This window comes from Desmodus rotundus, chromosome 12 (genome assembly GCF_022682495.2).
Source record: "Desmodus rotundus isolate HL8 chromosome 12, HLdesRot8A.1, whole genome shotgun sequence".
Taxonomy (NCBI): domain Eukaryota; kingdom Metazoa; phylum Chordata; class Mammalia; order Chiroptera; family Phyllostomidae; genus Desmodus; species Desmodus rotundus.
The window spans coordinates 25586093-25611323 of record NC_071398.1 but is presented as its reverse complement, the minus strand read 5'-3'; the positions used below and the strand labels follow the sequence as shown (position 1 = coordinate 25611323).

General features: G+C 48.8%; 1 protein-coding gene across 1 annotated transcript in view; it reads right to left on the bottom strand.

The window, feature by feature from the left end:
* PLCG2 (phospholipase C gamma 2) overlaps positions 1–25231 on the bottom strand; it is a 151179-nt gene that overhangs the window by 85691 nt on the left and 40257 nt on the right. The window contains exons 3-6 of the mRNA XM_053916242.1: positions 14081–14224; positions 11866–11959; positions 10863–10910; positions 677–761 (exon numbers count right to left, since the gene is read on the bottom strand). Of these exons, the coding sequence (XP_053772217.1) occupies positions 677–761; positions 10863–10910; positions 11866–11959; positions 14081–14224 (371 nt within the window). The remainder of the gene's footprint in view (positions 1–676; positions 762–10862; positions 10911–11865; positions 11960–14080; positions 14225–25231) is intronic.

Genomic DNA, 25231 nt, shown 5'->3' with positions numbered 1-25231 from the left:
TTACCTGCCCCAGATCTACCAACAGCTTAATTACTCAAGAACATAAATTAAATGATGGGTGGAAGGAGGGAGAGGTAGAAGGAGGGGTGTGTGGGCAGAGGGGTAGGTGGAAGGAGGAGTGGGCGGAAGAAGGGGTTGGGTAGAGGAGAGGTGGGTGGGAGGGTAGATGGGTATAGAAAGGGTGGGTAGATGGAGGGGTGGGTAGATGGAGGGGTGGGCGAGTGGAAGGGTGGGTAGGAGAGAAGTGGGTGGGAGGACTGACGGTAGGAAGTGAGGAGAAGAGCCAACTCTGACAACTACACTATCAGGACTTGCTTGCAAAATGCCACATCCCTGGCAAACTTACATGAGGAATCCTTCAAAATACGTTCCAAAACAAACACATTTGTTCGTATTAAAAGAAGGAAAACAGGCTGCAGGATGGGGAGAGAAAGGCAAAGCTGGGATGGTGAAAGCATTCCAAGCCAAGCAGCTCCGCAGACATGGTCTCCGTGGATGACATCGTCTGCTGGGATTGAGGCCACGGTCCTCAGGCCTTCACACAATTCCCCTGTCTGGACTAAGAAGGTGAAACTGGAGGTGAAGGACTTTCTTGAGCCCTATTCCTCAGAGCTCAAAGGCACACAGTGGCTTCACATGAGAGGCACCAGTAGCCCCGGGTTACTATGAAACTTACCAAAAACTTATCCTTGAGGAACTTGGCACTGCTCACTTTGAAGTTGACCAGGGGCAAGATGGTCTTCAGCTCTCGGAGGCTGATGCTGCAAAAGAAAGGAACCCCAGCTCCGTCAACCTTGAGGGATTTCAACAGGGAGGGTTTGGCTATGCCCATCAGCTGCTGCCTCAGGTGGCCCTCCGTGAGAAGACCCCACCAATAGCTGGTAAGCAAGAACAAGAGACCTGGGTTCAAGGTTGCAGTGACAGCCCAATGTGCAAAACTGACCTCCAACCTTCACTGATGGCCGTGGACATGGTCACGTAGGCAGAACATGGCATTAGGTGACCAGATAACCTCTGGAGATAATAAAATGTCACAAAGGTTCAAACCAAAGAGAGGTCACTGGAGGCCAGAGAGGAGGAAGGGGAAGGACCCAGCCTTAGCTGAGCATCTACTATGTGCCAGGATGTCATCCAGGCAATAATGTTCCCTAACTCCGTACTACATTCGACCCCTACACAGTGTGCATCACCAACCCCCGGGTTTGGGACCGGCAATGTGGGGAGGGGGGTCAATACTCAAGGTCAGAGCCAGATGCAGCAGAGCCTGGGTCTGAATCAAAGTCCAAAACATAGTCATTTGACCACACCACAGGGACCTTCACAAGTGTGTGCCCCCAGGTCTGACTGTAACCACCACAGTTGTCTGCCTCTCAGGGAACAACATGAATGGGGGTGGGGGGCATGGTGGATCCGGGTGGTGCGTCAGGGGCACGAGATCAGTCCCTTGTGGCTACAGAGCCATGTCCCACAGAGCAACAGAGGGTGGGAGGGAGGGGGCACTGGTGTGGCCAGAGAAAACTGCTCTGTGTTCTAGAAACATCAGACTGGTCAAGGGCTGTGCATAACTAAGGAAGGAAGCCTGCCCAGGTTGTGGGCAGCAAATGATCCAGTGTCCCAACACTGCCAACTCGGCCTCTGCCAGTCCATCTGGAAGCAAACAGCATGTTCGTTACATTCAGCAGGTGCCACTGGAGACCACCATGGCACTGGGGCTCACCTGCTCCATAAGTCCCACCTGACAGTGAGCACCTGAGCCTCCAGATAAAGGTAGGGGCCAAAGAGCCTCTTTGGGCTCCTGTGCTGCAGCCTCCCTGCTCTACTCCCCTATCCACCCCTCCCTCACTCCCCACTCTGGGTGTATGGATCTGCGCTGCATGGCCTGGCCCCAAGCCAGGACAGGCATGCCAATTCCCCAGCTGCTGGAGGGCAGGAAGCCAGCAGCTCACGAGTTCACCCCTCTCCCCATCCAGGACCTGTCATCAGATAAAGAGAGGGCCTCAGCCAAGGTCATGCCTGGCATTCAACGATAGGTTAGCCTCAATTCAGGACAGCTGTGCAGGGCTGTCCCCGGAGCTCCCCATGGAGTCGGCTGAGCCTGTGCTCTGCACAGCAGCCCAGTGCTCCTGCTGCCATCACTTCCGTGGGCGCAGATCCCCTCCGCAGCCCTGAGTGAGCTTCCTGCACACAACCTACATCTCAGACTCTGCTTCCTGGGTGCTCCACCCATGACAGTGGGTTAGGAACCAGGACAATCCCTATAGGAAGGGATGACAAAACACAATCCACCCCCTGCTCCGCCCACAAGGAGCCACTGACAGCCCTCCCTCTTCCATGGCAGATGCCACTAAACAATCATGAAATCTCCACTTCCTGGCCTGGCTTCGTCCCAGCTCCTACGACACTTCATCCTATGGAAGCCTGTACTGAACCAACAGGCGAGGCTGGCAGCCCCCAGAAACCTGCCTGCCACCCTGAGACTTGCCCTACACCTCCGCCGCCCACCCGTTCCTCGTCGCAATCATGACAATACCACACACGTGTCAGTGTCTGCCGGCGAAGCCAAGCACCACACAAGCACGCTTCAGTGCTAACTCACTGGACGTGCACAGCAGCCCTAGGAGGTAGAAGCTATTCTCTCTTCTACAGATTAGGGAACTATGGCACAGTGAAATTAAGTCATTTGCCCAAAATCATACAACCACTACGTGTCAGAGCTGAGATTCAAATGTCAGCACTGCCCAGAACTTTCTGTGATGATGGACATGTTGTAGACTGGGCCGTCCAAGGGGGCAGCCACCAGCCACATGTGGAGTGCGTGGGACATGGCCAGTGCAACTAGGAAACTGAAGTGTTCACTGTAGTTCATTTTTGTTCTTTTAGATTTAAGGAGGCACATGTGTCTAGTGGCCCCACGTCGGCCAGTGCAGCTCTAGAAACTTGCTGCTCGGGAGTCCCTGGACCAGTAACATCAATGTCAGCTGGGAATTTGTCAGAAATGCGCATTCTTGGGCCCCAGCCAGAACGTCTAGTGAAACAGAATCTCTGCAGGGGAGGTGGTGCACACCTGTGGTGAGGGCCCCCAGGTGGTCCCAAGGTGCTAAAGCCACAAATATTAACTCCATGAAAGCCATCTGCATTCCTGTTGAAGCAGAAAACTGGACCCACACACCTGCCTCCCACCTGCAACTCTCACCCCCTTTGCCTCCTGAAGGCCCAACTCAGTCCCTGCTCTGTCCCTGCCAGGCTGAAGAAGCAAGGGGAAGGCATGGGCGTGTGCAGACTCAGTGTTATATGCCAAGGGGTCAAGGGCAAAGGGGGAAAAAATGTCCCCAGCAGGCAATCTGCTGCCAGCCCTTGGGGCTACTGCCCCTTCAGTAGGACTCTGGGCCCTGAGGAAGCCTCACACTGAGGAATGCAATTCCAGCGACCTTCATGAAGGGGGCGGGGCAGGGGCTTTCTCAAGGGGCATCTCGACCACAGAGAGTTTCACCTTATGCACTGACCTTAGAACCTAATTCCCACATAAGAGACAATGAAACTCTAAAGGCTCATAAAGGGGAGGTCTCTGGAAATCTGGCCAAGATTACACAGTTAAAACATGCATGCATTTGACCCAGTCTCCCCAGGTCTGAAAAGGTCATAAGAAAAACTTCCAATACTGGTACCCCCTGTTAGCCCAATGTTATGTCTAGGAATAAAAAGGGAGCAGTTTCGTTCATCCAACAAACACTATTAAAACCAAGCCAGCCAGATCCCTGACCTCAAGGTGCCCTGGCCAACACTGAGCAGCAGTGGCAACAAGGGAAAGACTTAAAGAAAAAGCAGAACACGTCACCCTATGGGGGGCTGAGCAGTCATAACACGAAGGCTGAGAACCCTACAGTGACCCCTCAAGTGCGTCCCATGGGGGTCACATCACAGGTTCACTTGGAACACAACTCCATGACAACAGGAACATGAAAAACCGGACACAAACTAAATGACAAAAAGAGGCAATTTCCAAGCCAAGTATCAAATTCCCATCAGCTGAGTCATAATGTAGGCACTGACATAATGTTCCTGAAAAGTTGCAATGAAATGTAAAAGTTCTTATAGTTTGACATGAGGCGAAAATAGTTTAATCCTTCCCTCCTTTCGTGAGGGATAAACTTGAGTTATTCCCAAAGAATGGAGGGGCAGGTAACTTTACAAAGGAGAAATCTGGAAGAGACCACCTTGGCCAGGTATTCAAGGTTGACAAGCCATGTGCTGAGTATATTCCTCTTGATATGATACATTCAAAACCTTCACCTCTGTGATAGTCTTCGCAAATACCCACCCCAAGGCTGCCCATAACTCCAGTCTAATTATGACAAAAATATCAGACCAACACAAATTGATGACATTCTACAAAATACATGAGACACACTCCTAAAAACTGTCAAGGGCATGAACACAAGGAAAGACAGAGCAAGTGCCACACCCCAGAGATGGCCAAGGGGACAGAACAACTAAGTACAATGCAGGGTCCTGGGCTGGATCCCAGACCAGGAGAAGGACATTGGTGGGGGAAAAAGTAAACTCTAAATACACCGTGTAGGATCTGAAGATCAGAGAGAACTGGGCAAAGGGGGATATGAGAATTCTCTATACTTTTCTCCAAATGTAAAATTATTTCAAAATTTAAAAGTTAATTAAAGAATGGGATATAAGAGCATATGTGCGGTTACATGTTAATAAGGAAAAGTGAACAAGGAAGTAAGTAAAGTTGAGGATGGAAGTAATCTACTAAAAAAAAAAATTGTAGCCAGAGTTTAACAGTGCTTACCATTCATTGTAGTGTCAAATTTTTTCTAGTTTTCAGCATTTCCAAAATTTTCTATAATGAACAGGAGTGACTTTTCTCATTTAAAAAAAGTCCATATGCAGCTGCAGACCACCCACTCACCTCCACAAGCAACACACTCAGTGGCAGACTCAGTGGCACCACAGCCCTGCTGAACTAAGTCCTGCTCTGCGGGGCGGCCCCTGCACAGCTGATCCTCCTTGGTGGTCACTGGTCACATACAGTCTCTTCAGCGGATCAGGCTGGTAGTAAATCTCTTCCACTGATGCGCTAACAGATATCAAGGCTCAACTACAACAGGAGGGTATACACAGCCCACACTGGGGCGGGGGGACTTGTGTACCTGGAGTGCCCAGCCTGGGTGATTGGGAAGGCTGTGCCAGTGCACCCTACAGAACACCTACTGCACAAGGCCACTCCACCAAGCCTGGGAGATGTAGCAGCTCTACCTAATACATAGAAACACACACAGGGAGGCTGCCAAAATGAGGAGACAAAGAAATGTCCCAAGTGAAAGAACAAAACTCCAAAAAAAGAACTAACCAAAATGGAGACAAGCAATCTACTAGATGCAGAGTTCAAAACACTGGTGAGAACTTAGAACTTAAACAGCATAAGAAGGACATGGATATCATAAAAAAGAACCAGTCAGAAATAAAGGACACACTAACCGAAGTGAAGAATAATTTACAGGAAATCAACACTACAGTAGATGATGCTGAGAATAAAACCAGTGATTTGTAATATTAGAAAGCAAAAAAACACCCCTCAGAAAAGCAAAACAAAAAAAGGGGGGGTTGTGTAAAAATGCTCTCGGACAACTTCAAGCAAACCAATATTCACATATGGGGGTGCTGAAAGGAGAAGAGAGTGAGCAAGAAACCAAAAACCTATTTGAAAAGTAATGACAGAAAACTTCCCTAACCTGGTGAAGGAAATAGACATACAAGTCCAGGAAGCACAGAGAGCTCCAAACAAGATGAACCCAAAGAGGCCCACTCCAAGACACATCAGAATTAAAATACAAAAGGTTAAAGATGAAGAGAGCATCTTAAAAGCAGCAAGGGAAAAGCAGTTAGTTACATATAAGGGGTCTCCCATAAGACTGTCAGATGATTTCTTAACAGAATGTCTGCAGGCCAGAAGGGACTGGCAAGAAATATTTAATGTGATAAAAAGCAAGGACCTACAACAATGATTAGTCTACCCAGCAAAGCTATCATTTAGAATCAAAGGGCATATAAAGGCTTCCCAGACCAAAAAAAAAAAAAAAAAAAAAAAAAAAAACCAAGTGAGTTCCTCACCACCAAACCAGTATCACATGAAAGGTTTAAAGGTCATCTTTAAGAAGAAGGAAAAAAAAAAAAGATTAAAACTGTGAACAATAAAATGGCAATAAATACATATCTATCAACAGTTGAGTCTAAAAAACAAAATAAATGAACAAGCAGCACAGAAACAGACTCACAGACTCAGAGATCATTTTGATGGTTGCCAGATGGGAGGGGGTGGGGGGAAGGGTGGAACAGGTGACAGGATTAAGAAGCACAAATTGTTTGTTACAGAACAGTCGTGGGCATGTTAAGTACAGCACTGAGAATGGGGTAAATATATTGTAATGACTAGTATGGTGTCAGAGGGGTATGAGATTTATCAGGATGATCACTTAGTAAGTTATAATCACTGGGGTGATTATATCTGTCTAATCACTGGGGTGTATAACTGAAACTAATATAATATCGTATGACAACTGTAATTTAAAAATGAAAAATGATTTAAATTTAAAAATGAAGGCACAAGAAACACAGACACACAATGGAGCTTGAGAAAATTCAGAGGACATCTTAAACTACCAACCAATGAAGGACAGAAAGTGCAAAGAGTGACAAGGACCACCAGACTGGATAAACACCCAGAAAGGTGTCAGGAGGACCTCATCCTCTTCTCTAGATATCTAATTCCTACCCAAACTGAAATTCCCAGATCAAATTCCTCCTTAATCCTTAAAGGTTTCCTAAAGCACTCCAACCCACTTATCCACACTTCCTTCTCCAAACTCCCAGGAAAACATGTTGTCCTGAATTTCATTTGGTACTGGCTTGTGCTATCTAATGAACTTTGTTGTGCTGTTGACTTTAAAAAAAGAACCCATGTGCATTTTTTAAAAGGAAACAATAAATGAAAGTGTAAAAATGAAAAATAAAAGCTTGTGTAGTCCCTAGCCAAGGGTCAGTGCTTGGAAGTTCAATAAGGATTAAAATTATAATGTCAAATTTTAAAACAGGCAAAGGACTTGAATAGACATTTCTCCAAAGAAGATATACAAATGGGCCCTGGCTGGGGTGGCTCAGTGGACTGAGCAGCAGCCTGCAAACCAAAGGGTCACTGGTTTGATTCTCAGCTAGGGAACATGCCTGGGTTGTGGGCACGTCCTCAGTTGGGGGCACATAAGAGGCAACCACACATTGATGTTTCTCTCCCTCCCTTTCTCCCTCCCTTCCCCTCTCTCTGAAAATAATGAAATAAAATCTTTTTTAAAATAAAATCAAAGAAGCTATACAAATGGTTAAAAAAAGCCCATGAAAATGTGCTCCACATCACTAGCCATTAGGAAAATGCAAATCAAAACCAAAATGAGATACTACTTCACACCCATTGGGGTGGCTATTAGAAAGCAAGAAAGTAGTAAGAGTCGACAAGAAGTAGGGAAAAAATGGAACCCTTGTGCACGGCTGGTGGGAATGTGAAATGGTTACAGTTGCTATGGAAACAGTATTGAAGCCTGTCATTGGATCCAGTAATTCCACTTGTGGGTAATGCACAAAAGAATCTGAAGCAGGAACTCAGCAAGGGGAAGTAATCCAAGTGTCCACCAACAGAGGAACGCATAAATGAAATGTGGTCTGTACATACAGTGGAATATTATTCAGCGTTAAAAAGCAAAGAAATTCTGACACGCGCTAGAACATGAACAAACCTTGAGGACATTATGCTGAGTGAAACAAGCCAGTCATAAAAAGACAAAAACTGTAGGATTCCACTTATATGCGGCAACCAGAACAGTCAAATTCACAGAGAGAAACGGAATAGAGGTCAGCAGAGGCTGGGAGGAGGACGAAATGGGGACTTAGTGTTTAATGGGAACAGAGTCTCAGTTTCACAAGATGAAGAGAGTTGCATACAGACGGCAGTGGTGGCCGCACGGAATGGATGTACTTGATCTTACAGAGGTGTACACTTGCTCAGATGGATCCTTGCAAGTCCTTCAGACAGAGCTGTCTTTCTAAGCTGGTCCAGAACCTTCAACAGAGAGGAAGTCTGTGATAAATTTTATGTTCTGTATGTTTTACCACAATAAAACAAACTAGATAATATTTTTAAGTCAGCATGGGGAAGGAAAGGTTTTTGCCTTTTCCCAGATTTCAAGAGCACAATTAAAAAATAAAAAAAGGAAAGGCAATGTCAAGTACAGACAGGTGAGCCTCAAATCCTGGTGCCATACCTGACGAGGTGAGTTGCTGTGGACAAGTTATTTTTTTTTAATTTTGTATTCATTGATTTGAGAAAGAGAGAGGAAGGGAGAGAGGGAGAGAGAAACATCAATTTGTTGTTCCACCCATTTATGCATTCATGGGTTGATTCTTGTATATGCCCTGAGTGGGGATCGAACCCACAACTTTGGCATATTGGGATGATGCTCTAACCAATTTACCTACCCAGCCAAAGCTATAAACAAGTTACTTAACTGCTCTTGGCCTCAGTGTATTCATGAAATGCATCCAAGGGTCCCTTGCTCACCAGTCTGAGAGCACTCTTTCCATCAGCCAGCCTTCCATAAGGATGTAAAGTGCTCAGCACCATGGCTGCTGCAAAGCAAGTTCTCAACAAATGCCAGCTGCTACCACTTTGTCTCTAGAGATGGGGACCATGAAAGCAGGTGCTCGGGCCAAGGAAACACCTGGGGGCTGTGCACTGCCTGAGCAGAGCCTGCCTTCTCTCGCCTTGAGCCCTTCCTTTGCTTCTGTTGCTCCTTTGTTTTCCTTCAGGAAACCAATTAGTAGTGGGTAACAGGAAAGGAGGGGAAATTGGCAGAAATGAGTTGCCCTTTCATTGGCTCCTTGGTCAAAGTGCCTTTTGAGAAACCCCCTTGGGGCTGCACAGAACCACAGGAAAGGTGGAACAGTCCACATGTTGACAGACAGAGGCGCTCTGCCCACTGGGAGGCTGGGGAGAAGGAGCAGTAAGCAAGAGACAATGAGTCGAGGTCCAAAAACAGACTTCCTCTCTGCTGAAGACTCTGGACCAGGTGATGGAAAGACAGATCTCTAAGAACAACTTATAAGAATCCATGCTGAGCAAGGGAGCCATTTCCTGACAAAGGAAGTTGGAGACAGGACTTTGGCACAAAATCAGCAACTCAGTACAACCACTGTATGCAGAGAGGGCCCGGGAGGCTCCACCTGTCACCCCGGTGCCAATCTCAACTATGAGTCACCCCTCAGCCACTGAGAGAGGAAACACTCACAGGAGGCACACCTCTGGGGCTGAAAGAGACCAGTGTGTACAAAATCCTCCAACGCACGGACCTCATTTGATCCACCTCTGTACCACTGGAGCATGGCCCAGGGTGTGGGACCACACGGTGAATGCTGGGTAGGAGGAGGAGGGTGGGAACGACAGACAGACAGGGGGACATGGAGTGTGCTGCTGGCTGACCTGACAACGTTACTAAGCTCTTCAGTGCTTCATGGTTACTATTTCCATGTCAGGACGTCGCTGTGTAGAGAACGACTGTGGAAGGGTCCCCAAACTCTGCAATTGGCAAGTGACGGGACACTGGCGTGACATAGAAGTGCCTTAAGAGATGGGAAGACTTGCAGGAACAAGAGAGAGGGTTGTAGAGGTTAGTGATTGCCTCGTATATGACACTGACATAGCTTAATGGAGGAAAGAAGAGAATATGTGGAAAGTGAAAAAAGGTCTGAGGTGAGGCCGCAAGAGACAATGATTGTAACATGCTCAGCACAGTGCCTGGCATCTCAGGAAATGGTAGCTGTTACTACCGTATTAGGAAGAACTGGCTCAAACCTAAGAAAAAAACGGGCGAGAGGATCTTCAACTTCACCCATACAGAAAGAATGCAAATGTAAGCAAAATCCGCTGCTGCCTTGCACCCATCAGACTAACAGAAGTCCAAGCCCAGGGACACAGGGCGCAGGGAAACGGGCGCTCTCCTGCACCGCTGGTAGGACGATAAAGTGCTGCCACCTCTCTCAGAATGTTAGACCAGAAAACACCTTGCTGCTGGCATCCCGCTTCTAGGATGCCACCCTGCTCATCTCCTCCTCACACAAGTTAACTGAAAGGTGTCTAGAGCCAAAGCTCTCCATGCAGCCCTATTCGCAAAGATCAGGAAGGACCAGGGACAGCTCTGCGGCCCATCAGGAAGGAAACGATTTCTCACCCATGAGGAAGTTACGCCGCGGCGTCCAAGGACAAACCACGTTTGTCACCCAAAGGTCGGGCACAGAGCACCTTGTGCGCTGACAGGGAACCCCTCCCAGACACATTGTTTCGTGAGCAGGCCGAGTCCACTGAATCACACATTACCACGCTGCCATCTCAGGTCTGCCCTGCCATTAGGACCACCGCTGCTCCACTTGGTTTACTTGTGTGTGGCCGATCTCTCCTGCCACCAAGCAAAGACAGGCGCCATGGTGATCCTCCAGGGCACAGAAGGGGCTCAAATGTGAGGGCCAAAATGATGAGGTCCAAATGTTCTGTGACAGAGAATTCATCTCTGCAGGTGGACTCAAATTTCCCACCGGAACAAGGATCCACACAGGCAGACTTTGTCGCTACCCACCTGCAGCACCTAGCATGGCGTCTAGCTCGTTGTGTTAAATCTGACCTCATGAGGACCTTTCCACAGCACAACACGTGATCCATCCGACTCCATTAGAACAGTTCAAGGAAGAATGAAAGTCGGAGTCCACCACAATCTGGAGAAAACCACAAAAATGTGAACAAATCTTACCTGTTTCTTCTGGTTTGGTCCACTGAATAAATCTGCTTTCTCAGCCAACTGGGAAGAGAGTGGAGACAAAAAAAAGAGAAAGAGAGAGAGAGGGAAAGTTAGAAAATAGTATAAGTCTGGCCCTGGCTGGAGTGACTCAGTGGACTGAGTGCCGGCCTGCAAACCGAAGGGGTGCTGGTTCAGTTCCTGGTCAGGCACATGCCTGGTTTGTGGTCCATGTCCCCAGTTGAGGGTGTGCAAGAGGCAACTAGTCAATGTATCTCTCACACATCGATGTTTGTCTCCCTCTCTTTATCCCTCCCTTCCCTCTAAAAATAAATTTAAAAAATAGTACAAGTCTGAGTTGTATGGGACAGGGACAGAGGAAACTGGGAAGAGTTTTCCAACTTTCTAAATTGGAAAGCAGTTTCCTCCTTGTGGTCAAAATGCCCTGGCTGAGCCAAGAGGCCCCTTCAGCTCGGAGAGGCTGACATTCTTTAAACTGGTGACTCCCTCCGATGATATCCGTTCATCCCAAAAGAGCTGGTAAATAGAATACTGGAAATCATAGGGCTTCAGTTTATGGGGGTAGGGGGAGAACAATAATTCACACACCAATCCCAGCTAGACATGCACATCACTGACTGGACAGTCCTGAGTGGCAGGTGGAAAATTCTGGGCCTTGCATCTGACTGTCCTTTGATGAGTTAGCTAATGCCTTCCTAAATCCTTTGAGAAGGAAGCCTCTGGTACTCCTCTTAAATACAACACCAAAGCAGGCTTCTGTCTCAGTTTCAATGCACTCCTCACCCTAACAGGCCAAGGCCATGGCCCCAATACCAAGAGAGCCTCTTCTGTGAGACATTAGAGAGACCACAGCCACTATTGGGCACCTGCATACAGGAACCTCAATGAGCCTCCAAGATGAAATGTCCCGTTTTTCTTTCCTTTACCCACATTGGCTAATGGCAGCAGAAGAACTGAATGAATCAGTGAACACAGATAAACAGGCAAAAGGCAGTACCTCTCAATAATGGTGGGTGTGGATGCACTCATTGCTTCTTGGTGTAAGATTTTCAAGCCAGAGAGCCACTTGGTTGCATCTTCCTTGGAGTCAGCTGGAGAGGTGAACAGGAAAGGAAATGCTGCATTGTGCCCTGGGAAGACTACGGCTTAGGGACCGGGCTCCCTGTCTCCCCCGCCCCATTCGGATCGTGGGGTGGGAGAAGCCTGTGCCAGTTTGCGGTTTTGCAGGAGGGCACCAAGAAGGCATCCTTCCTCTTCACAGCTTCATGATTCTAAGACCTCCTTTTTGTCTGAGATGAGACCACATGCCCATTATGAGCCTCCTACAGCAGAGGAGACAAGTGGGCTATTTTTTTAAAAAAAGAGTTTTAACTTTTAACCCTATGCTAATGAATAAGGTGCAGGGCCTGGCGTAACTTGTACCACAATCCTGAGCAACCCTCAGCTTTTCCCGTTTCCAACCAAGGCCAGAGAGAGGGTGGAAAGTAGGCTATGCTAGTGCCCATGAGGGAAGCAGCAACAAGCAGTGGTTAAGGGCTTGGCATCATCTCCAAGTCCCACTGCACCACTCAGGGCTGTGTGATGTTCAGCGGGATACTTAACCCTTCTGTGCCTCATTTTCTCATCAGTGAATGGAGCTAGCAGTGCAAACACCTGGTGGAGTTATTAAACATCTAACTAACCACCAGGCATCTTGTTCGTTCAGACAGGACCATGCCAACGTGGCTGCTCTCATTCTTCACACGGGGATGAAGGGAAAACCAAGGCTCAGAAGGTTAAGACACCTGTCCCAGAGCCAATAAATGAGAAGCTGGAGTCTGAATCTAGGCCTTGCTCATCTCCCCACCTGACCTGGAATTCCAGAGCTCTGGAGGAAGGGCACCGGAGTGAGACAGACTCGTATCCTGGGCTTCACGTCTTGCTTGGGTTCTCATGGTCTCCCTACCAAGCATAGCAGCCAGGCTCAGCCTGAAGTGAGGCTAAATGGACACAGCTCTGAAGATTCACGGTCATGAGCCCCTCTCCCTCCTGTCCCATCTCTGCCACCCTCCACACACCATCAATCAGAGACACTTATCATTTCCCATACTCAGCTTGCTTTTTCCCTCATCCAAATACTTGTATATACAATGCCCTCTCCCTGGACCATCTCCTCTCTTTCCTCCCAGCTCGTACTGATGCCTCAAAACCCAGTTTAAAAGTCACCTTCTCTGCAAAGCCTTCCCTGGAATTAGATACTCGATACTCCTCAGCACACTGTATCATGCTTGGACTATCGCTCTTATCACAGCTCCCGTCCTCACATCTGTCTCCCAAATAGACTACGAACTCCTTAGAGGCAGCAACTGCGTCTTACTCATCTTCAGAGCCCCACGGACTTCCAGCACAACCTAGCTCAGAGCCTATGCTCAAAAGCTGCCTCATGAAAAAAATGAAAGACAAATTAAATCGATGACAGCTATTTGACCCTAAATGAAATGTCTCCTGTCAAAGCTTCCCCCCACTGTTGTTTACTTCAATGGTATTTATTTACTCTCTCTTCAGTCGCGATTGTGCATGCAGTTCTAAGCCAATGATAAGTTCTAGGACTGGATGTGAAGGCAGCTCCAAGCTTCTGCTCCTGAGAAAGTGCCTGAGCTTTTTCACAGCTCTTCCTCTGGGCTCTGGGAGGCCTCCTATGACTTTTTGGTGGATTCGCGTGGATGACCAGAGATCTCACCTCCAGACACACATGTCTGTGCGTGTGCCATATGCATGCACACAAGCAGGCGGATGTGTGCATGCATGTGTATACTATGTGTATGTATGTATATGCTCGTGTTTACTTGTGTGAGACATAAAGTTTCAGGATAGTTCCTTCAGATCTGTTAAGCTGAATAATAGTGCAGGCCAGGCTCTGCTGGACAAAAGTGTAATCTGCCTTTAGCTCTCAGCATGAGCGAGGCAGGCCCTTAATATAACCCTTACAACACCCCACCGAGGCCAGCATTATGATTCTCCCATTTCCCAGCTGACCAAACAGCAGCTCAGAGGTGTTGACTAGCTTGCCCAAAGGCACACAGCCAGAAAGGAGCAGGGTTAGGATTCAAAACCACGATGCCCCCAAACACGCATTAGTGGGAAGGCAGGCGTCAGCATCCTGCTACTAAAAAATGTCGTAGGAAGGAAACCAAGGCACAAGAAAGGAGAAAAGCACCCAGACATGCACCCACCTGCTAAACTGAGTGTGCTGAGGGTGAACTGGGTGCCGTACAGGATGGTGAAGCAGCAGTCTTCCTTCTGGCGGACTGCTTTTGCACGCTCAAAATCCTTGGAGCACTTCCCCGGGCGGATTTCCTTTATTTCCATGATATCCACTAAAAGAAAATTAACACAAACCAATTAGAAGCTGGAATTCACTCCCCTTGAGGATGCACCCCAGACACACAGCCCAGCTCCTTCATTCCCCAGCCCCTCCGCCCTGCCCAGACTGCAGGATTATGTGCAAATAAATAAAATGATTAAGTACTGTAATAGTTCTGCAGCGACAGGTAACAGAAACAAAGAAGAATGATACCTCCACCCGGGGGAGACCCCCTTTCCTGCCGTAGGATGACCAGTGACCTGCGCACTGCTACAAAGAGACAAACTCGACTGGTCCCTTCCTCCCCTTTTCTGTCAAAAAAGCACCTTTCCCTGGGATGAACACATTCCACATGCTTCAGATGAATCTGGTCCATCTCTCTTGACCTCCTACCACAGTAGTCTGAAGACGGGTCCTGGGAATGACCAAGGTGCCCACTCCTGGCACAGTGATTAGTTCAGGGACAAGCACAGGGCCCAAGGGAGGCCCATCAGAAACCTCCTGGGACTTATTTGGCCAGAGCTACTCATAAAATTTCTACTGCTGCCACCTGGCTGACAGAACTTGAGTCTGTGGAAAGACAAGACTGAGCCCTGATGCACTATTTGAGCCCCTGGGTCCGGTCGAGCTTGAAGCCACTTCTACCCCAACATGCTACTTACATGACCCAATAAATTCTCTTTTTTGCTTAGGTTAGTGTGAAATAAGTTTCTGCCCCTTGCAACCATAAGAGTCCTGGTACATGCATCTCAGTGCTCAACAAAGAAACAGGCAAGAGAGATATTCCTGGAGAAGAGAGGGGAGGGGAGGACATCTCAGCTCTGACCAAGGGTCAAGGAAGAAGACAGACGAGGTGCAGAAGGTGAACGACGGCACCGTGGAGTCACGGTGGGAACAGTGTTACTGGTGGACAGTCTTCCCCCCTGCCAAGGTGGCGGCAGGAGGAGGTTCCCACACTGAGCATGCTAAAAGCCCTTCCTCCCACCCTTCTGGTACCAGACTGGGGGTGAGACCAGGAAAAGGCCAGCACTTGCACCATAAAAATCAAAATGGCAGCAGGGGGAGGTGCTGGACCGAAGAGGCCTGTCAGTCTAGCCTGGGGAAAGAAACAACTAAAAGGGAGGAGAACTGACCCAAACCATGCAAAAGTTTGGGGAGCTGATTGGTCATTTTGAAAAAGCACCTGGTCCATCCCACACCCAAGCTAATATAAACCCAAGGGAACAAAAAAGGCTCCCTCTCTTGCTCGTGGCTGGCTTGCTTTAGACCTGCACTCAGATGGTGGACTTGCCTGTTCTGTCCATGGTCCATGTGCCCTGAGCGGCCACTTGGCCCACGGCCTCTAGGTGGGAGCTTCTCTTGCTCTCTTGCCAAGCTGGTGATGCATTTTCTGGTGTGTTCATGCTGTCCTTCCTGGGAACACATAATCTTGTGACCCTAGCAACCGCCCATGACCCTCTGGAGGGAACCTGAAACGAGCAGCAGCCTGAAAGAAGCTAAGCTACTGGATGACCACTCAGCAGCCACCTGTGAGCTCCCAAAGACTGCACTTTAAATTGGAGCAGGAACTCTGGGCACTGGCTTTTGTCTTGGTCTTGCTGAGGAGACGGACTTTGAGACGGAGTTCTCGCCATTCTCCTAGAACACACAGCACCAGAATAAAACCTCCTTCCTTTTTCACCAGCACCTGCCTCAAGAGTTTGGATTTTATGGTGGCAGGCAGCCAAAACCCCCTTTTTTGTTCGGTAACAATCAGTAACAAGAGCAGAAAAGGTTCATGGCCATTCACAGGCAGCTACTGGAGTGTGGGTGCAGAGAATAAAATCGGAGAAGACAGGATGGAATGAACTAAGCCTCCTGCTTTCTTACCAGGATCTGGCTAGACTGAAAACGCTTTGGGGGACCAGGGTCATGAAGTGACGTGAAAAGACTCTAAGCGAACAGCATGTGTTCTGCATCCCGCATGTGACGGTGGTCACACAAATCTACGCGTGTGATAAAATTCCACAGAACTACACACCAACCCCGGAACAAAACACAACCAAAGACGACTGCATGTAAAGAGTAGTGAAAGCCAATTGTGGCCTGTAGTGTATTTCATAATATTGTAAAGCGCCAATTTCCTGGGTCTGATAACTGCGCTTATGAAAGACTTCCCACTGGGGGAAGCTGGATGAACGGAACACAGAAACGCTGTCCTAGTTTTGCAATGTCTGCAGGAATCTAAAATTGTTTCAAAATAACAAATTTTAAAAACCACTGATCAACTATGGGTGGCCCTATTATTGGGGGGACTGGTGTCCATAAACCTTGGGCAGGTAGAAGGGAAGGGGTCATATCCCCATTCTTCACCCAACCCTGCAATCTGGGAGTCTTATCTCTTCTCTGTATCTTCAGTCCACAAAACAAACAAAACAAACAACAAAACACAGGTCCTTTGTTCTGAAATCCACAGTCTTCTAGAAAGAAATCAGCATTGCTGATTTAACTGCTTTTGCAACCACCTAAGACCATGAAAGGTATTAACATTTGTTCTCAGAAATTACTTACCCACCCAGCTGACTGCTAGTCAAGAACTTAGTGACTTTCAGCAAATATTCTTTATTATTTCCTGTCTAGTCTAACAATGATTATCTAACCAGTCTCTTTCCCCATAAAATATCTCTAAGAGGGAGTCTCTGAATTAGCCTACTGTGAGCTTTTTTTTCTCTGCCACATTATAATAAAAATATGACACATGTATGTAACTAAAAACATTTTTCAGATAATGCAACATGGTCTTCAGGCAATCACCAAGTCTGACCAATTCTCCTTTCTAAACCACTCTTGAATTTGTCAGCTTCTATCCACTTCCATGGCCAACACCCCTGCTCTATCCTACCTGGCCTTCTGAAGTAGCCGAAGTTACCCCCAGAGCCACTCTTGTGACATGCAGGTATGCTCATGCAGTCCTGGGCTGCAAACCTTCTGCAGTGTCCAGTGCTGCGAGGACTAAGAACCAAGGCCCAGGGCTGGCCCCCGCGTGCTCCAGCCACACCGGCCCAACCTCAGAGCCTCACACCCCAGACATGCTGTTGGCTCCGCCAGGAATGCTCTTAGCCTGTTTAGCTCCAAATTCTCCCTTCCATTCGCAGCCCAATCACCACCAAACTCACGGAAAACCCTCCGACCCCTTCTGTTATACAGACCAAGCCCCTCTCCCCACAGCAGTGAGCAGAGGCTGTGCTTATGGGTGTGAACCGTGGACTCAGAACTCCTTCCGTAGACGGTGCTGCCTTCCTCACCACTGCATCCCTACTGTAAGCAGAGATGGTGATATACAGTGTAGCCTAATGAATAGTTGTTGAAAGAGGAAGGAGACAGGGGGAGATGGGGACACAGACAGGGACAGACATGGGAATGGGACAGAGGGAGAGACACAAAGAGACAGGCACACAGATATGAACAAAGACAACTGGAGACACCCAAACAGGGTAAAAGGACAGAGACACCAGACAGGAACAGAGGACAAGCCACCCAGACAAGGAGAGAGATACACACACACACATAGAATGTCAGAGAGAGGAAAAAACACGGGCAATGGGAAGACAAGGAAATAAGAGCCACTCTAATGATGCCGATGGCCCTGGTCACCCACACACGGTCTCTCACGTCAGTGGAGACAGCATCCTCCACCCAGCCCCAGCCCAGGTGAGGCTGCAGGCACCCACCTTCCCCAGCCAGGACTGGTCACCTCTGTTACGTCATCCTGACCATTTCCCTATCTCCTCCCCAGAGAGGTACTGGCCATTCATCATACTTGGGAAAAGACTATGCTTCCTCCACTGAATTGCCTTTGCTCCTTCATCGGAGATCAGTTGACTCTATTCGGATGGGTCTATTCCTGGGCTCTCGGTTCTGCCCCGCTGCTACATGCTTATTCTTTCACGACACCATGCCGTCCTGACAACCATGGCGTCAGAGTAAGTCTCGAAGTAGGGGAGCATCAGCCCTCTGACTGCGTTCTTTGTCAGTACTGTGCTGGCTGTTCTGGGTCTCTGCCTCCCATACACACTTTAGGATCAGTTTATCAACAGCCACCAAATAACTTGTTGGAATTTTGATTGAGGTTGTGTTGAATCTATAGACCAAGTTGGAAAGAAGTGACATATTGAACATTCCTATCCATGAACACGGACTAGCTAGTCATCATACCTTTAACCACGAGCCAGACATTTCACAGGATGCACTTGGTCCTGGCCCCCAAGCATCTTACAGGCACATCAGTCTCATCCATGAGGATAAAATTAAAGGTGATAATAATCATGTAAAATTCTCACAGAACACTTAGTATGTGCCGGGCACCATGCTGATGCTTCCCAGGTTGTTGCAGATGGGTTCCCTAGAAGCTGAGCCTCCGTGAGGCAGGGATTTCCGTTCAGGTGTTTACTGGGGGATGGGGGTGCTCGAAGGAGAAAGGAGTGTGGGAGCGGGATGGGGCAGGAGGAGAAAGCTCAGTTCGGCTGCAGCTCCAGCAGCAGACGGCCTTCAGCCTGGTGGCACAGGGGCTCTGGAGCATGGTCACACCAGGGAAGCGAATTCTCCTAGAGGCAAGGAGGCTGGCCTGTTGCCCTCCCCGCCTTCGGCAGCTGGGAGAGGGGTGTCCTGGCCTGGGGATGGGATCTGGGTGAGCCAAGACAGCACCTCTGCACTGACTCTCACTCCTCCCAACACCAGGAGGCAGGTACAGAGATCGTCCCCATATGCAGATGAAAAAACCGAGGTATGGAGAGGTGAACTACTTTGGCAAGGGCCACCCACTGGCAAGTGGAAGAATCAGGATTAGAACCCTTAAATAGCTTCCTGTGGTCAAGCAAGGGACTACGAGAAGCAGCACCAGAACACGCAGCCCTCATCCCGCTGTGCTCCACCAGGAAGTCCCACCGCACACACGTGTGTGTGCACACACACGCACAAGCTGCCTCCTGCCCACATCAGATCTCGTTTAAGTGACTTCTCCACAGTACTGTCCTCCTTCTCTATCTCCCTGAATTGGTACATCCCACTATTTTCATATCTGTGCTATAAAGTTTCTCACCAGCTCCATTTGTATTTTTAAGTGTATTTGTTCACCTGTGTTGTCTGCTCCCTCTCTAGGCCCCAGGAGAACAGAGGTTGTCTGTCCCATTCACAGCCGGAGCCTCACTGCTGCCTACGCCAGCGCCTGGCTCAGAGCAGAAACTCAGAGGCCCATGGAATGAATGAATTAGGTTCCTCGGGTGCCTCGGTCTGGCTTCCCCCAGAAGCAGACCCTGAGGGGAGGACTGAAGCACAAGCGGTTTATTTGGGAGGCAGTCTCCAAAGCAGAGGTGTGAGGAAGTGACAGGAGAAGGGAAGGAGCAGAGAAAGGGGTGGCTATGTTATCAAGCTGGTACCCCCGTGGGCACCTGGAGCTGAGCCCACGGGGGCTCTGACAGTCCTCAGAGTTAGCCTCACTCAGAAGCAAGGGAGCTGGGGTGTTTATCCCCTGACCCCACCCGCTGTGGGCTGAGGGCTGCTTCTGGGGGCCTCAACTCCCCAGGCCTCAAGCAGAGGGCTGCTGTGCTCACACCAAGCTGCCTTCCACGTGCAGAAGAGAAATATAGCAAACAGGGTCAGCCCTCAGCAGCCTCCACTGAGTCAGGCTATCAGTTTCTGTGCCACCCCCACGGGACGCAGGATCATTATTTTTGAGGGCTCACAGTCCCACTGCCTCTCTAGTTCAGGCAGAAGGGTGATGAGTGTGGGCAAGTCCCAGTTACTGAAGTTATTAGCTTCCCTTGGCTCCCCCAGCAGAGCCATGACAGGGATCTGGGGCAAGATGTTACTGCCCCTCGCCCCCCAAAGGTATCTCTGATCAGCAGGTGGTCTGAAATTACAGATATCAGTGCACACTCTCTCTCTTTTAAAACATATCTTTATTAAGATATAGTTCATGTGCCAGAAATTCATCCACTTAAAATGTACAGTTCAGCCCTGGCAGGGTGGCTCCATTGGCTGGAGCATTGTCCCATGCACCGAAAGGTTGCGGGTTTGATCCCCAGTCAGGGCCCTTACCTAGGCTGCAGGTTCTAGCCCCCATCGGGGCGTGTGCAGGAGGCGACCAGTCAATGTTTCTCACATTTGTGTGTGTGTGTGTGTGTGTGTGTGTGTGTGTCTCTCCTCCCCACCCCGCTCTTCCTCTGTCTCTAAAATCAATAAATACATCCTTGGATAAGGATTTTAAAAATAATAAAAATAAAAACAAAAATAAAATAAGACTAAAAAAATGTAGCGCTCAGTGACTTTCAGGAATCCGCAAACGAGTGCAACCGCCGCGAGAGTCGATTTAAAGCATTTTAATAAAATCACCACAGAAAGAAACCCATGCCCCTGAGCTGTCACTCCCAGTCCCCTCTCAGCCCCACGCCAGCCCCTACATAGACCAGTCTACAGATTTGCCTACTCAGGGATTTCATGCAAATGGGATCATATATAACATGTGGCCTTTGGTGTGTGGCTTCTCTCACGTAGTGTAACGTCCCCAAGGCTCATCCGTGTCGCAGTGGGTCCCCAAGGCTCACTGTGTCGTAGCGGGTCAGTGCTTCACTCCTGTCTGTGGACGGGCCGCACTTCGTTTCTCCATCCATCCACTGACGCACATGGGTTGTTCCCTCCTCCTGGCTACCGTGGACAGTGCGGCTATGAACACTCACTACAAGCTTCTGTTTGAGCACCTGTTTTCGATTCTCTCAGGTCTCTCCCCAGAGTGGAAGGCAGTCCTCTTCTGACCACACCCTCAGGGCTGCAGGTGTCCTGGTGAGGGTCCCAGCCATCACCCTGAGCCAGGGAGGGCCCTCACATGCAGGTGTAAAGCCACCAGCTTATGCTCAGCAGGTGGTTGGGGACTCCATGAGGAGAAGGTGGCGGTGGTTCCATCACCAAGCCCTTCACAGCTGCCACTACCACTTCCCAGGCCTTCTGCGTAGGCCGGGGCCAGCTCCACAGGCCCCAGCAGGCTGCCCACTGGCCACCCCCTTGATTACCAGGAGCCGTGAGAGGGCAGGAAGAAAATCCCCCCCCAGCAGGGGTGTTTTCTACAGTAATCGACAGCCTGAGGGGCCTGTTGGGCACTTTTGTTGATGTGCCCCGCAGTTGCTGGTGATTAGCAGATGGACTCGGGAACTAGCCCACCTGGGCTCGAATCCAAGGTGGCTTCAGGCAGGAGCCTCACCTCCATGCCTCCTGGTGACCAACAGAAGCACTAAGTGGTCTTTGAGGATTAAATGAGTGTGGGTGTGGGTCTAGATATGTGTGTGCACATGCATGTGTTATAATAGTGCCTGACGATTTTAATAAAGATGTAGTAACTTCTAAACTCTTGTTAGCTATTATTTTTAAGATGAATGCAATTGAACAAAGAGGGACTCACAGAAGGAAAAAACAGTCTCTCAGTGTATGTGTTGTGGGAATTGAAGAGGCAGATCTGTATGTACCGATGTGGAAAAAACTCCCGAAGGCTTGTGTAAGCAGGATCCTGGATGTATGTGCCGGTGTGTATACGTGTTGGTGTGACCACATGCATGCACACATGTGTGCACATGCTACACACAGGTGTCCTTTGCTATGCACATGCTCACTATTGAACGTCCACTATAACTTGTACACAGTGTTGACGCAAAATGCACCGCCCAGATCACACGCACACCTGCTCTGGGGCACACCTGCAGAAAGCGCACCTGCGCACCGGCTACAGGGGAGGGCAGCATGCCCGGCGCTCCCACGTGGAAAATCCTTGTACAGCAAACCCGATGTCCTGCCCGTACTCATCCTTCCTGAGCCCTAGTGTTTGCTTCTGACAAGCAAATCACAAGGGTCCAATTTAAATGATTATCTTTAGTATTATTAACAGACTATTTCAATGTCCTGTCTATTAAGTTATAGAGCAGAGGACAGGGGAAAAAAACAAATTTTACAACCAATGCTATGTATTATAGTATCCTATATACTTTCACAAGCATGCCCAGTGACAAGTCCATTAAAGCGTCACACAATCAGGTATTTGTTGCTGTCCATGCAGAAATATTTGATGGGTTCGTTTCTACGTGGTTAAGGGTGTTAAGCAATCTGGGGAAATCGGTTGGGGTTTTTTTCATCAGTTGGTTAATACACTACATTTGTATCCATGTAATGTAGCGTGATATACTGCTGTGCTGTCCAAAGGAGATGCTCTCCGTCGTGTTTTTAGGAATGTGTTAGGCTCAGCTAAGAAGGGATGCCTATGTTTATACATGTGCATGTGTGTGTAAAAGCGTGAGAAAAGGTTAAAACAAATTTCCCCCAGCTTGCTGACTATAGGAGTTACAGTGGGAAAGGTGACGGGCAAATGGCTGCAGAGGTGGCTTGACCTGCACTGGTGAGAGTTTCTGCCAGGGGCACACAGTCACTCAGATGACCGACTTTATTTTCAAAGTTGGCTGTGGTGGCCAGAGCTCAGACCCTGCGTGCTGGTGAGGTGGGGCTCAGCAGCCGTGTTTCCTGCTTGAAGAAGTGAGATAACACAGCCACAGAAGCGAGACCTCTTTGCACAACCCTCCCCCCTTTCCCAGCCTCACCGTGGTCTTCCCCAGGCCCAGCTGACCTCCTACACCCTCCCCACCCGTCACCTGTAGACACACACTTGGGTTTCCAGCGCCCTCCTGCTCCCTGCCTGACTCCACTGCCCCCCTAGCTGGCTGTCCTCGTGACCCTGTTCTTCAAACTCCTGTTTCCTCTCTCCTCCCACTCTTGATGCTGGGCCCCTCTCAGGCTGCCTGCCACCCCACCTGGACATCCGCCTACCTGCACAGCAAACACGTGGCCTTTTCCCCAATTCCCACACTCCAGCTCAGGAGGCACCATCTGCGAACAAGCTTAACAAAGTATCTTCAAGGAATCATCAGAGGAATTCGAGAAGAGAGGAGACAGGCCAGTTTGGGGCACCTTCCCGCATGTAGTCCCACCCTCCTTTCCTGCTTTCTGCCATTCGATCAGCCAGGTAGTGGCTGAGATCACACTGAGGGAGGGGATGAAACAGACAGACCCAGTCCCCAACCTTGGGAGCCCAGAGGCTGGAAGGGAGGACAGGCCCTGTCCAAAGCAGCACATGAACCCGTAAACCTACAACCACACTAAACATCTCAGAGGAGCAAAACACCAACACAGGACTCCTTCCAGCAGCAGGAAGACAGGCTTCTCTGAGGGCTTGCATCTTGGCTGAGTTCTGAAGGCTGGAGTTAACCCGATGAAGGGGGAGGAGACAGCCCTCCCCGTAGGGAGTCCTGGAGGGCAGAGACCTTCAAATCCCTGCTCTGTGCCACAATGGCAGGTGGGAGCTGGGGCAAGTCATGGCTGTGTCCTCATCTGCACACACAGCGATAACAATACCTCCTTCACTGAGCTGTTCTGCAACTGAGATGCAATTACACTGACTAAAAACCCTGTGGTTCCCAGGAGGTCTCAGTCAAGGTTAGTGTAGCTCTTGGGATGATGTTCTTTTGTCCCCCTTTCTATAACACCTTCACCACTGCTGGTGGTTTCACTTTGCCTCAGTGTTGCTATGTCTCAGGGAAGGACCCTGCTGTAAAAGTCAGGGGCACCGGGCTACTTCACCTACATAGCAGCATGCGACCTTGAAGCCAGATAAGTAAGTGAGAGCCACTGCAGAACACGTGGCCAGAAAAGGTCTAATGTGGGAGAGTAGAAAGAGCCCAGCTTTAGAAGAATCTAGCAGACATGTGCCTTAAATCCAACTCTACTTGCCCCAACTATGCGACTTGAGGTAGGTCTCTTTACTCTGGCTTTGCCTCTACTTTCTCATCTGGAAAATGGGGAAATAATATCTATCCCATAGGTAGATACATCTGAAAGAACTTGGTTAGATGTAAACTGTTCTATGAGTTTTAGATATTAAAAAATATTTTAAAGCCCAGAGATGGGGGGCTGCCCTTATCTTTGCTTAAAAATAATTAACAGTTGTAAGCCTTTGTATTCACCTGGAAATGCTTGCTACTTTTTTATGGTTGTTTAAGAGTTTTAAGTGATCCTAGAGAAATTCACCAAGCTTCTCTTCCCTCTGGGGACTCCCTCTCCCCAGGGGAGCAGGGGACTCCCTCCGACAGAAAAGTCTGGAAGACAGAACTGGGCGTGCCCAGCTCAGCCTCCGTGGCCAGTTCTGGTCTATCTATGCCCCGGGAACCACAGGCTCTGCCCTACTCCCTGCTGCTCAGAGGGCAGCTGCCCCGAAGAGGCCTGTGGGCATCCGCCAGTGCCAGTGACAGAGTCACCAAGTCAGAGGTCAGGGGCCAGAGGTCAACATAAGCCGGACTTGCACTCAAACACAGAGTGAACCTTTTCATAGCCACTTATCAGTTACCTGTGCCTCAGTTCTCAATTGTTTTCACACTCAGGAGAAGATGAGAGAAAGAGCAGCTTTATGAATTGACCAGCTAAAACCCCAAACACCAATCATCAAATCATTCTTCATATATTCATTGTAATCGTGTCACTAAAATAGGATGTTTTCTCCCTCCTGCTGGAAATGAACCGAGAATCATTTTGTGCATGTGATACGGGAGATGACTTTAAAAGGCACCCACATTTTGTTATGTATTAATTGTGATGTATTTTAATGTGAATTGGAAAGAATACACATCTAGCACCTCTAAATGGTGAGATCAAAGTGTCTTCCATATAAATTGAAGTTTAAAAATGCCCTGGCTGATATGGCTCAGTGGCTTGAGTGCCAGCCTGTGAAGCAAAGGGTCACTGGGTCAATTCCCAATCAGGGCACATGTCTGGGTTGCGGACCAGGTCCCCAGTAGGGGGCGTGTGAGAGCAACCACACATCAATGTTTCTCTCCCTCTTTCTCCCTCCCTTCCCCTAAAAATAAATAAATAAATATTTTTTTTTAATAAAAAATAAAATTAAGTCAAAAAGAGTGAGTCAATGTTAAGATAAGTATTCAGAATAAAGCACATGGTG